Genomic DNA, 12,447 nt, shown 5'->3' with positions numbered 1-12,447 from the left:
ACAGCTTAACTCTTAATGACATCATACAGAGCAAACAGTAGGAAGAAACGTCAGTTTTAAAGCAGTAGGAAGGCTGAGTTTTAGGCTCACAGGGATTACTTGTACATATGCTGACTTCATTGTTTGAACTTAGGTTATGTTTAATATAAGCATCCATTATAGTACAACAACAGCATTGTATATTACAGAAAATAAGGGGTTTTGACTTGATGTGGCTATGTTTCTCTCTGTTTGTAGAAAGTAAAACATTAAGACTTGAGGTATAATAGCTACGCTGAGTTTTTTGTTTCATGTGATCATAAAAATGTCTTGTGTCAATTAACAGTTGAGCACTACAGACTGAGTTTTGGTTTTGCATTAAGCTGAATTCATTATATTCATTTACCACTTGCTGATGATGATGCTCAGGCAGTTTGCAGAGAATCTTAACACGCATTCGAAACACTGCAAGTTGACTAGATCATAACCAGATTGAGAGAAAGTCGTATGTCTTTTGTGTCATATTGGGTTACTGATTATGTTATAGGCGAATTAATGGAATAGAATTTTCATTTAAAAGTCAATTGTGGCTTACACCGATGATAAAAATAAAGTTTTTCTTTAATTTGTGCGTTTTCCCATGCAGCATGTTCTTTTCCTTCATTTTTGCTCTTTCATGTAGTCCCCATTTGCTCGTTGCCAGGCTGTGGCTACTTTAATTCAGGTCACATTCATTCATTTAGTTTATTCATTTGAGCTGCTATCAGAGTTACTGAAAACTCACTTAATAAAAAGAGTTTTATCTTTCTTCCTTTTTTAAATTGAGTAAATCCACCATTTTTCCAGTGTATGTGAACATTTGTATTAAATAACCATATTGTCAGTACTGGACAAAAATGAATGTCATTAAGAGTTTTGCTATAATTGAGCAGCCCTATCAGGCAGGACCTTTATCAATGGCTCAAAATTGTTCTGTCCAGGATAGGGCTGCCACAAACGATTATTTTGATAGTCGACTAGTCACCGATTATTTTTGCGATTAGTCGACTAATCAGATCATGCATCCATTGGACGTAAAACTACAGCTTATTGCACCAGCAGCATCTGCTCTTATATAACTATCATTAGCTTACAGCTTTAAGTGTTTATGGTATGTGCTAACTAAAAATAAAGACAAGATGATAGTTTATTAAATTTTAATGAAATCTGCAGATTGTTTAGGTGAAGTTTAATAAACTCAGCCGTCTGCTCCTTGCTATCTAAAATGTAACAGGACACCGGAGTATATTCTCGAGCATCTCACACTTCTGATAATCAGTTGTCTGCTTGAGGTTTATTCAGCTGTGCAAAAACTAACTTTAATCTCAGCCAAATCGATTTACTCAGGAACAAATAAAATACAAAAAAAAAGCCAAACAATAAAATTTTTAAGTTATCTAAGTGACTTATATATGTTTAACCTGAGTAGCAAAAGACGGCGGTGGGTTTGAAAACGATTTGCCGGGAGTCCGGTGTTCTCACGGGCTCTAGTGAGCCTTGCCCCCGGCTAGCTATCGAGCTAGTGGGTAACAGAAGTCTCCGAAAACGTCGGAGCGCTTTTGAAAATATGTGGTGTCTTGATAAACTGAGCAGATATTTGAGGTTTACGCAGCTATATTCTCACCTGAAAATATGTTAAACGTTTATTTTGTGACCCAGAAAGAATAATAAGAGTAATATTAAAACTAACTAGCTGCTGCCATTGTTGGAAACTGAGCTGGGCTGCGCTATGAATTCTGGGACACAGTTTCTTCTTCTTCTTCGGGGTTTAACGGCAGCTGGCATCCTTGTACATGCAGTGCTGCCATCTTCTGTTTCAGTCCGTTGTTACATTCTTAAATCCTACTACTTATTCCTGCGTCTTTTGGGATCTTACAAAGCTTCAAACGACGCGTCGACTATTAAATTAGTCGTCGACGATTTTGATAGTCGACTAATCATGGCAGCCCTAGTCCAGGATGATTTTGGACCTTAGTACAACTGGTCCGTAGATGGTTAAGACAAAGAGTCAGTGTAGCCTTACTTTAAAGAAATCTCCACATTTTCCTGTTACTTTGAGCAAGCTGGGCACAACTTGGGCACAGTCCAAGGACAACCCCTTTCTGGTGGGCGGCATAGTTTCTTTACCTTCAGGAAAAACCCCTGTTATGTTAGATAAACTGCATGACTGTTGCTTATACTAACAACGATCGTAAGCCTCTTTTTGCAGGCTTAGAGTATAATTGAGCTTTTGTAGAAGTGACTGTCTGGATGAAATCATAGTGAATAGTCCCTGCATGCCTGCAAAGTTCACCTCATTCTCCATCAACAGCTGGATTTGCAATAAATAATCTTGGCTTTCCTTTTTTTTCGGGATCATATTAGACTCATTGATTTTGAGCAATGCTTTATTTATGAAAGCCGTTCCATGTTGAACTCTTCAATAGTCACTGAGAACCATAACAGCACTGTGACATTATGCTTGAGCTTCCTCTCGCAAAGCAATTGACATGGCATTATCCCGAGCCTCTGCTTATCCCCACCGTTTGTCCCTCTCTCTCTGCTTCCTTTGCCTTTTAAATATGCGAGGGAAAGAGGCCATCTATTTCCAGGCCATAATAATTTAGGAGGGAGGGAGGGGGTAATGTTTGCTGTGGCCTCAGGGGATGCAGATTTAGATGGCCAATAGACTTGGCACGTTCAAACTGGTGCAGCTGAACCCCACCACACCACACCACACCCACCCTCCTCTTCCTCCCTCTGCCTCTTGTCTGTCTCTCTGCCTCTGTGTCCTCTCTCTCTATTGAGTCAGTGGTTTGGGCTTGCCAGAGGCTAGTATAATGGTTCCCAGTGTCTGGAGAGATTAAAGGCCAGAGCTGCATTGTTCAAATGCCCCGAGATTAGTTTCCAAGGAGACGGGTTTCAGTTGCCATGAGAACATAGTGCCTGGCTTTAGCCGAGCAGCTTTTCTTTAACACTTCCTGTCTGTTTGCAGCTTTGCTTTTTTTATTTACATGGCCCGTTTTTTCTATGCCTTCCTTCCTTGATTTAGCTACTCATACAATACGATGCTGATGCAGTTATTTTGGAAACATAAGGACTCATTTTAATAATCTGTAACCAGTACCAGTAAAGTTTAAGGTCCCAGTGACAGAGTGTATGGTTGTATGCAGCGTTGTGGTGTTTTCAATCAGGAATTAAACAGGAACTGGCCTGTGAGTTATGACACCCGAAATGTATCTGGTTTTTTAACATAATAGGTTTTCTACTTCTAATAATTTAATTACAGTGAACCGTGGCTCATATAGCTATATGAAAAACATTTTAAATAATACAAATATCCACAAATTACGTGTTTGATTTAACAGAGGATGAAAAAATGTCTTGACAGTGATGACTTCATTGTAATTTTCTTGCATTCAGCTGAGACGTATGCAGAATTAATTTCTTGCACTCATATCAACATGCAGCAGACTCTCATTGTAACGTCTTCTGGAGTTCATGAGGTTAAGAATTGAGGCTTTACTCACTATGCTGTATTAACGGAATGGATTGAATGGATTTGATTGATATCTGTGCCACTGTCAGTTCAGTTTGTGGGTTTGAGTCTTTCTCAGTTCACTTACTCTGGTCTCTTTTTTAAAAAGAGTAGTCCCAAACAGGTTTTTCAATGTCAGCACGACTGTTTTTTAAATCTCTGTGCCTAAACACAATGTACAAACAAAAGATTTGCAGGTGACTCAGGTGTGCCAAAGCTCCCATGCTGTGAATTTACGTCATTATCTTGTAGTGCACATAAAACCATTATTGAAAAGGATTTAATAAGCTTGGAGGCACTCAGTTGGACAATTTGGAAAATCTGTAACCAGGATAATTCTCCTGGCACTCATGTTCCACAGAGGATGAATCCCGATTCCCCACCTCTGAAGTTCATACTCCTTTAGTGAAGCTGAATTGTGCAAGTTGCATCTGGCAGATGGGAACGGTGGAGCAGCATGATGACTTTGGCATGGATCTACAATTGCTTCTTTGCTCTGTAGACCCCCCTGGGGCCCCTAAGAGAGGTGATATTAGAAAGAAAGTAGAGGGGTGGGTGGACAGGGCATTGAGAATGAGAACAAACAGGCGTGCATGGCAGGAATCCATTTATAGGCATATAACAGGAAAAGAAGCGTCTAAGGTGTGGTCCTGCTTCTATACATCAGTTAAAGCGGTTTCCAGTAAGTTTCTCTTCTGCTTTTTGTTTTGTGTAAATGTTAGCATGCTGGCACATTAAAGATGGTAAATATATCTGCTCAGCAATCATTTTAAAAGTCCCAGCAAGACATCCAGCCTAATGAGGCCTGTAGACTCGTATTTGTGTGAAACAGGTGAAGGAAACCCTCCCTCCCTTCTGAATTAATTAACCTTTCAGAGCTCAGCGTTCTGAATATGAGCTTGTATTTGCTTAAAGTCAAACCACATGATGTCAGCAGAACCTGCTTTGAATGCAGGTCACTGCAGCATGTGTACAGGAATGCATCCTCAGACACATGCAGGGTTTGTCTGTGTCGCTCTGTGGCTGCCTGTCTAAACTGTGTTCATCCGGTCCCCGCAGAGGCATGGCTCAGATCAGGAAGCTGGCATGCGACGGAATCAGGACGAACTCCCGCGGCGAGCCACAGGTCCCGCTGGTGTCAGCCAGACAGGAGATCCTCACCAGCCTGGTGTCTGCCCTCGACTCAGTGGTATGTTCATAATCAAGGGTCATACAGCGTCATTTCCTGTTGGAGATTTTGACACGTGGGGCCAAAATGACATTTTTTTCCTAAACACTTCATGAAATCCACCATAAAAGTGTTACTATAGTTTTTACTTTTTCTGTTTATGTGAGCATGCATTGAATATAAGGGAGGTATAGTGTATTTTGCTTAATTCCAAGAAAATAAGGACGCAGTTCTTCTAGTAATATCACGATTGTTAATAATTTTTGTTAACGTGTTTCAAGTAAAAGCCAGTAAATGATTCCTATAATAACTCAAATGGAGGAAGTCTTGCTCCATACTAAGAAATGCAAGCTTATGAGAAACAGCAAAGTCATTGTCTCTGCAAATTAAATAACTTCATTGGTCTAATTTAACTGTGTATATAGTTTGGGGGAGGGGGGGTCACCAGGCGTGTTGTACACTTACAGAAGTCCTGCGTTTATTCTTGGATTCATTTTGGCTAATAAATGAACCGCCATGCGTTGACTCTTACAGTTTTGATCAGAAGTAGTCATACACTTTTACACTTTTACACTCCAAATTCGACAACTTCAGGGTCAGCTGAAATTTGCAGCTGCAAACCTGGACGAGCCAAATCCCCTCTGGAGAAGTTTTATGGTTATACGAGACAATAATTTAGCTATTTGGTTACAGTACAAGAGTTATAGTTGGAGGACCAAAGGTTAGGCTTTCAAACTTAAGAAAGGTCAGTGTCAAGTATGGAGGTGGTAGAATCGTGCTCTGGGGCTGTTTTGCTGCTAATGGTAGTGGATGGAATAATGAATAATGAATGAATGAGGCAGAGAGCTTCCAAATTCTTTAACCTAACCTCAAATCAACAGCCAGATGGTTAAAACTTGGACACAACTGGGTGTTCCAACTGGACAATGATCCCAAACACGCATTGAAGCTAGCTTAATATTCGGCTTTTGAAATGGGCTTCCCTTAAAAGCCAAAAATTACAAAGATTCATGCCCAACATGGAAGTGTACGTAAAGTTCTTCACCACAACTGGCAGTCGTCACTGACATTTTCATTTTGTTTGTTTAAGCCATCAGTTTACAAAGTGTTTCGGTCCTTTGTAAACCTAAAAGCTTCCTTGTTTTGCAGTGCATGGCGATGTCTAAACTAAACGCCGAGGTGGCGTGCGTCACCGTGCACGAGGACAGCGTGATCGCCGTCGGCACAGAAAAGGGGAGAGTGTTCCTCAACTCCAGGAGGGAAATCCAAACAGACTTCTACAAGTTTTGCCGTAAGCACCGCTCTGAACGTCGTTTCCCATAATTCATTCAGTCTTAGTAGAACATCGATCACTCTCATTACAGCCGCAGCTGTGAGGCCGTTACTTTAAATACGCTTGTGTCACTTGTGCCCCCGAAGAAATCTTCGTTTTGTGCTTGCACAGATGCAGATTATCTGAGAACTTTAATAATCACGGCAGCTTACCTCAACATCAAATGATGTCGCCATGAAATAAATCACCAAAGCAGATGCAGAGCCACATTTTCCCCCCTTTTTATCCCAAACAACAATACATCAGCAAAGTGTCTCATCATATCTTATTTGGCAAAGCCATTTGATGAATTATGTTTACAAATTTACTGACAGTACTTTATAGCAGTCCTTTTAAAAACCCACCGTGCATTTGTAGGAGGAGATAGGTTAAATTAATATTCCATGTTTCTATTAGAACTGAGCAAACTAATGGAGCGAACAAACATTTTCATAACAGTTCTGACTCACACCACAGGTTGTTTACAACAGCAATTTGGCCAGTAAATGATACTTTGTTTGTTTTGGTTTTTTTGCTATAATTTATCACTTCCTTTTGTGCCGATGCTACAAATAATGTTTTTTAAAAATCCAACTGTTCACTTAGCCAGCACAAGATTCATGTGACTCAAGAGACCCTAACCCACAGACATATATTATTGTCATATTTTTGGCTGGAAGACCAATATTATCTTGTTTTTTTGTTCTATTTGGTTTTTAGTGTATATTTATTGTTGATTTTGTGTCTCTTTGTGTCTCTTACTCCTTCATTTTACTCTCATTTCCATTAGCTATGCTAGCATCCAAGGTTGTAAGTTGAATATATTTTAGAAGTTGGCATTGGTCCATTTAGCCCCCTTTGTTCACCTTACTTGAGAGGTAAGGTGAAGCAACAGATAATACACTCAGTTCGCAGTATATCCTCCCCCGTAACCATGGACAGTTTAAAAGATGGACGTAGAGTCCAGGTCTGAAAAGTCAAGCAGTGGACAGCTGCCTTTGGCTGGGCCAGGTTCTGTTGAAGGTTTTTTCCTATTGAAAAGCAGTTTTTCCTTCTCACTGTCGCCCACTGCTCATATTGTATGATTGTTGGGGGTTTCTCTCTATTAATGTAGGGTCTTTACCTGACAACATAAAGCACCTCGAGGTGATTTGTGTTGTGATTTGGCACATACTGAATATTAAACTGAATATTTGAATGCTTTCATGGTCAGATCTATCCCTGTCTTGTCAAGATGGCGACTGCTAAAAACGCTACAGGCTTCACAACAGGACATCAGAGCCCACTGGGTGATGTCACGCTAGCCCCGTCCTTCTTTTATACTGTCTATGCCCGTAACACCAGTTCATCAAGTTTAATTTTCATCAGGCATCTGTTACTGAGAACATTGGCTCAACTTTGCTTCGATTTATTTAAGACTCAGGCTGAACGGCTTAATGTTCCCCGCTTTATTGGAGATTATATTCATTTATCTAGGCACATTGTTGGAAAAACAAGTCATTCATTTTATATGACACTATTTTTCAAAAGGTGACATAGTCATTAGTTTTAGGAACCACACTCTCAGTCATTTGTTTTTTGCTTTGTTTTGTTTTTAACCTTCAAAGACAAATGAATGACTTTGTTGGGGTAAAGAGTTTACTTAATCCTAAATCATACTGTAGCTCATTTGGACATTTTTAAAGTCATTTCTCTTTTATTTGGGGTCAGGGGTGCCATGCCTGCAAAATCTGACTGCAGCAAATTCCCATACCAAAGACCAGGAGGGCGATCTCAGCAAACTGAGTAAGGATGCTGAACATGGGAAACCGAGAGCTCCATCAGATGCCCAGTCCAACATCTTTGTTCTGAGGAAGATGGTGGAGGAGGTCTTCACTGTGCTCTACAGTGAGTAGTCCCTTTTTTTAAACCAGATTTTTTCATAAAGCAGTGCCGAAGCAATCCATGTTTGGAGCATAGGGAGCCACTTTTATATAGTTTCTTGGAAGTCAGGTAGCAAAACTCAGTGCGTCATGCGGTATGCAGGTGAGGCTGTGGGAAAGAGCAGCCTGGTCCCTGTGCCTTATGAGTGGATCCAGAAGGACCCTGGCTGCGTGGTGGCTCATGGTTTGCCTGAGGGAGTCGCCCTGAAGAAGCCCTCTGAGTATGACACCAAGACACTGATGAAGATCCTGGAGCAGAGCCATCGCATCCACTTCACCGTGAAAAGGTGAGTCTGCAAAGTGAGAGACTGTGAATGGTTGGATCACATTCTGAAAGCAGTTGTTGCATTTCTGATAACTCCAATGTGAAGATGAACTTGTGTTAGTTGCCCTGATATGTTTTCTTGTGCAGTTTTTAATTGGAAGTGAACAGACTTTGGTGCATTCGTCGTAGATAGAGTTTTAAAAGATACATCCAGTATTTCCACGTAAATTGATTGTATTTGTGTACAAACTTAGTAAATGGAGGTGCACGCATGTTTGAGTTTATAAAGAAGAATAAATATGGAGCTATAATCAGCTGCCTCACCAGTAAGTCTCCATGCCCACCGTGTCGGACTGTAGCGTGCAGTTGGTGCTCATTCTTCCAGCTCTACATAGCGACATCAGCTTTGAATGATCCTCAAGCTGAGAGTGGCTCTACTGAGCAGAAGCACTATCATCACCAGCTCCACTCCAGTTGGTGTGGATGGCCGACCAAGGGACGAGAGACTGCTGAATATCATAAACAAGAACAGCAGCTTGACTGGCCTTCCTATAGCAATCAAACAGAATAAAAAATTAAATGGCTACAAAAAAGAAACATTTAAGGCGTGTTTTAGTAGTTTACCTTTAATCTACTTGGTCAGCTGCTTCTAAAAAATGATATTTTAATGTGTTTCATTGCTTTTCATGGGTGACAAAATGTTGCACAAATACGGCTCTAATTGTCGCTATGCTTGTGTAGGTGGATAAAGTCCAGCTGAAATATGTTCTAAATAAAGTTAAATGTACACAGATTCATGTCATTTGGAGAGATGCATGTAAGCTACAACATGTGCTTATCCAAAAACAGCTATGCTGTTTTGTCCTTAGCCTTAGATGTGGTGCAGATGTTCTGCTTTTGGTTTCAGCCACATAAATAATTAACGATAGCAGGCACATAATTGTTAGCAGTGTCTGAAATATATTAGAGACGCGCCTTTCAAGTAGACAGAATATTGAATTTGGTGGTGGTGGCTGTTCGGCCAGTCTTTAAAGACTGCTCTCAACCCAAAACTGCTCTCAAATGACTGTGCATAGTTGTGGCAGACTTGTGAGCTTTACAAGTGCAGTTTGTACATATTATTTAGAGGAGATCCACACAGTCCTGACCGCTGCAGTCGTCTTTAGCTTTGCATGTTTCTTCTGTTTGCATGTTTTTCTCATGTTTTGCCAGCTAATACTTTGTAGTGCATACTTCTATTTTTGCAGTTTTGTCGTGGTCCGCTAAAAGCAGTAGTAGCGTGCTACATCCTACCAGACATTGATGAAAATGATGGAATATATATATATATATATCAGGCAGAAATTAGTTGCATAAACTGTTCATGTTTCACTAAAACAGCTGTCAGCGCTTGCTCCCCAGTGAACAGCTTATATTGCAAATGCTGTATAGTGGGTGGTTAAACAAGTGGACTGTTTGAACACAGGCCCTGTAACTCCACAGAGGCTTAATCTGATGCCGTTTTTCCCTGAATTCACTGCTTAGCACATATTTATGTGGCATGAAAGCAATGATTTGTGCCCCTGCCCTGTTAGTGGGCGTGTTGAACTGTGTAGCCAGCTCTACAGTAATCTCCGCTGAGCTGGATACCTGTCCCCATGACAACAGTTGCTCTGTAGCACTCTGTAACAGGGTAGTATGAACTCTGAATATCAGCTAAAGTACTTGGCAAGAGTTCAGACTGAGAACAGTGCTGTATTACAATAATGAAAGTGGCTGTGTTATTAATCAAACACTGTATAATCCAAGAAATCCACTTTGAGTAATAGATCCATTAATTTAAAGGCTTAACAGACACCAAAACTCTGCACAGCATTTATTGCAACACGAGAAAGGATTTTTTAAAAACTTGGAAAGTCAAAACGGCAGAAATTATTTCATCGTGGTTTGTGAGTGTTTGTGGAAGAAGAAGCACTGGTGCTGGAGCAGGCCAGGATCAGCAGTCACAAGACTGAGGACCACATTCTTTTTTAGCTCAGTCTCATTTATTCATTAAGACTTTATTTGATCAAGCAGCTGCAAAAAATAATTTTATTAGGACGTATTAAAATTTGCAACATGACAGTTGTTTCAGACTCTGTTCTGTGTGTAATAAAGCTAACTGTCACATGTTTGCCCAAAACAAATTGGGGAATTTCCTCTATCTACTACTGTATAACGAAGCTAAATATGAACATGCAGCACTGTGAGACTGTGCAGAATTTAATTGGAGTTTTGGGCCTGTTTGAAAAGCAAAGGGCTGGAGGCAGCAAGTAAAGAGACCAAATGATGTTATTAAATGCCTATTATTTAATTCTTTTTGGTATCAAGGATGTTCTAACCAATCAGGCAGCAAATCATAACATAATAGTCTCATGTTTGTAGCCCTACAAGTTATTTCCCTTTTTGATTTTGTTGTTGTCTTTGTGAACAGGCAACCGGAAGATTTGTCTCGAGAAACCAAGTCTAACACTGATGTCAATCACAACGCTTCCACTGCGGTCATGACGCAAAGCAGCCACGGCCCAGCGAAGACGACTGCGCAAGCAGTCACGTCGTCAAGTCCCGCCACTTCCAGCAACTCTGTTCTGTCAAACTTCCTGTACGGCATGCCCATGTCCTCCAAACCCCACCCAGACGGCAAGCTGGATTTCAAACCCATGTCTCTCCTCAACCTGGGCAAGGACAGGCTGGCCAACTGGACACCTGGGTCAGAGAAGAGCACATCTGCGAAGGACAGTGCTAACACTGGTAAGCTAACATACAACATGTGTAAAGGTGGATTTCAGCAATGGAATAGGGGCGAGGTGAGTTGTTGTTGAGTCTCGGGGTTAATAGTATATCCAGCTAGGGGGGACGTGTTGCTGGCCGTGCCTGCTAGTTGGAAGCAGCAACTGGAGACAGTGCTGGCTTCCAACCTACTGAACGCAGCTGTTTTCTGATCTTTGCATCACTAAAGAAAGCACCTATAGGTCTTTGTTTTCTTTTACGGACATTACCTCAAACAGTGCAGATGAGGAGGGCACAGAGTAAGAAAGGAAGAGACTGTGGTTCATTTACAAAAATAAAAGATGCCACATGCAGAATAAACACTTTTCTTGCTTCTGAAATGGTGCTGGTGTGATTTATAGCCGTGTTTTTAACAGATGTTTATGATGTTTTGTGAAAGATGTCTGTGAAGCTGATTATTCATAGTTTAACAGTTAACTGTCCCCACCGACTTCTCTACATTCAGACCTTCGGCTGGTGCTGGCACTACTAACTAGGAGTGTAACAGTCCTCCTAAACCATTCAAAGAAAATCATTTTGCTGCAGCTCTGATCACTTGATCATAATTAGATCATAAACAAATATCCGCTGCAGTATTGTGATGCATGTCCAGTTCACTTGTTACCTGATGAGCCACAGTCAACAAGCTGATCTGACACGTGTGTGCCACACATTTAAGAATGGGATTAAAGGCTTCAAATTGCTCTTTATTACACATGCAGTGTTTGTAGGGAAATGTTTAACCACATTCATTAGAGTGGGCTCAACTGTTTCATGCCCTTATGTTTTTCCCCCTTCCCTCTGAATGACCGTCACTAGTTCCTAGTTATACTCGCATCTTAGAGGAATCATTTCATTCATAGCCCTCGGTATTCAGTATGTTCACTTAGGTTTGAAATGTCAGTAGTTTTCTCATAAATGTAGACAAATATTACAAAACACAGTTTAAGTTTTACTCTCAGTCATGTTAGTCATGTGTGCAGGCAACATGTACACCCAAAAATTAAGACAAGTTCAAATATTGGTGACCTTGACTTCAAGGTCAAGGTCAGGTTTTCTGAGACTAATTTGAGAAAGATCTCACCATAAGTGTATCTATTAGGAGGCTGAGGGGAATCACTGGTTATGTGCATCTTGGCAGTGAATATAAGCATGACAAGTTAACATTTCTGCCTGAAATGTGTTTATTTTTGCATTTTTAGATGAGACCACAAGGCTACCTGGTGAGCAGGGTCAGAGCCCTACTGGCATCCACATCTCAAAGAGGCTACTCTTCTCCATCGTGCATGAAAAATCAGGTACGTTTGAATTACCGAGACGATATAGGCATTTGGCTTCATTTTAAATGGCTGTGGTAATTGCTAGTGCTGATGGGTTTGAGATTTCTTCATTGATGCTATTTTGTACTTGACAGCTAAACAGAAGGATTTAAAGCTCATGTGAAATATTTCAGCTATA

The 12,447-nt window shown here is 40.7% G+C and overlaps 1 protein-coding gene across 3 annotated transcripts in view; it reads left to right on the top strand.

The window, feature by feature from the left end:
* The window catches only part of gtf2ird1 (GTF2I repeat domain containing 1), a 40,851-nt gene that overhangs the window by 3,218 nt on the left and 25,186 nt on the right, over window positions 1-12,447 (top strand). For all 3 annotated transcript variants that reach the window (XM_084940928.1, XM_084940927.1, XM_084940926.1), the window contains exons 2-7: window positions 4,595-4,724; window positions 5,853-5,994; window positions 7,726-7,902; window positions 8,041-8,224; window positions 10,655-10,971; window positions 12,192-12,287. In XM_084940928.1, the coding sequence (XP_084797054.1) occupies window positions 4,599-4,724; window positions 5,853-5,994; window positions 7,726-7,902; window positions 8,041-8,224; window positions 10,655-10,971; window positions 12,192-12,287 (1,042 nt within the window). In that variant the 5' untranslated portion in view covers window positions 4,595-4,598. The remainder of the gene's footprint in view (window positions 1-4,594; window positions 4,725-5,852; window positions 5,995-7,725; window positions 7,903-8,040; window positions 8,225-10,654; window positions 10,972-12,191; window positions 12,288-12,447) is intronic.

Source organism: Perissodus microlepis, chromosome 10 (genome assembly GCF_051167445.1).
Source record: "Perissodus microlepis isolate ML-2025 ecotype Zambia chromosome 10, ASM5116744v1, whole genome shotgun sequence".
Classification (NCBI taxonomy): Eukaryota; Metazoa; Chordata; class Actinopteri; order Cichliformes; family Cichlidae; genus Perissodus; species Perissodus microlepis.
The sequence above is the reverse complement of the archived record's forward strand: the minus strand, read 5'-3'. Positions and strand labels throughout refer to the sequence as shown.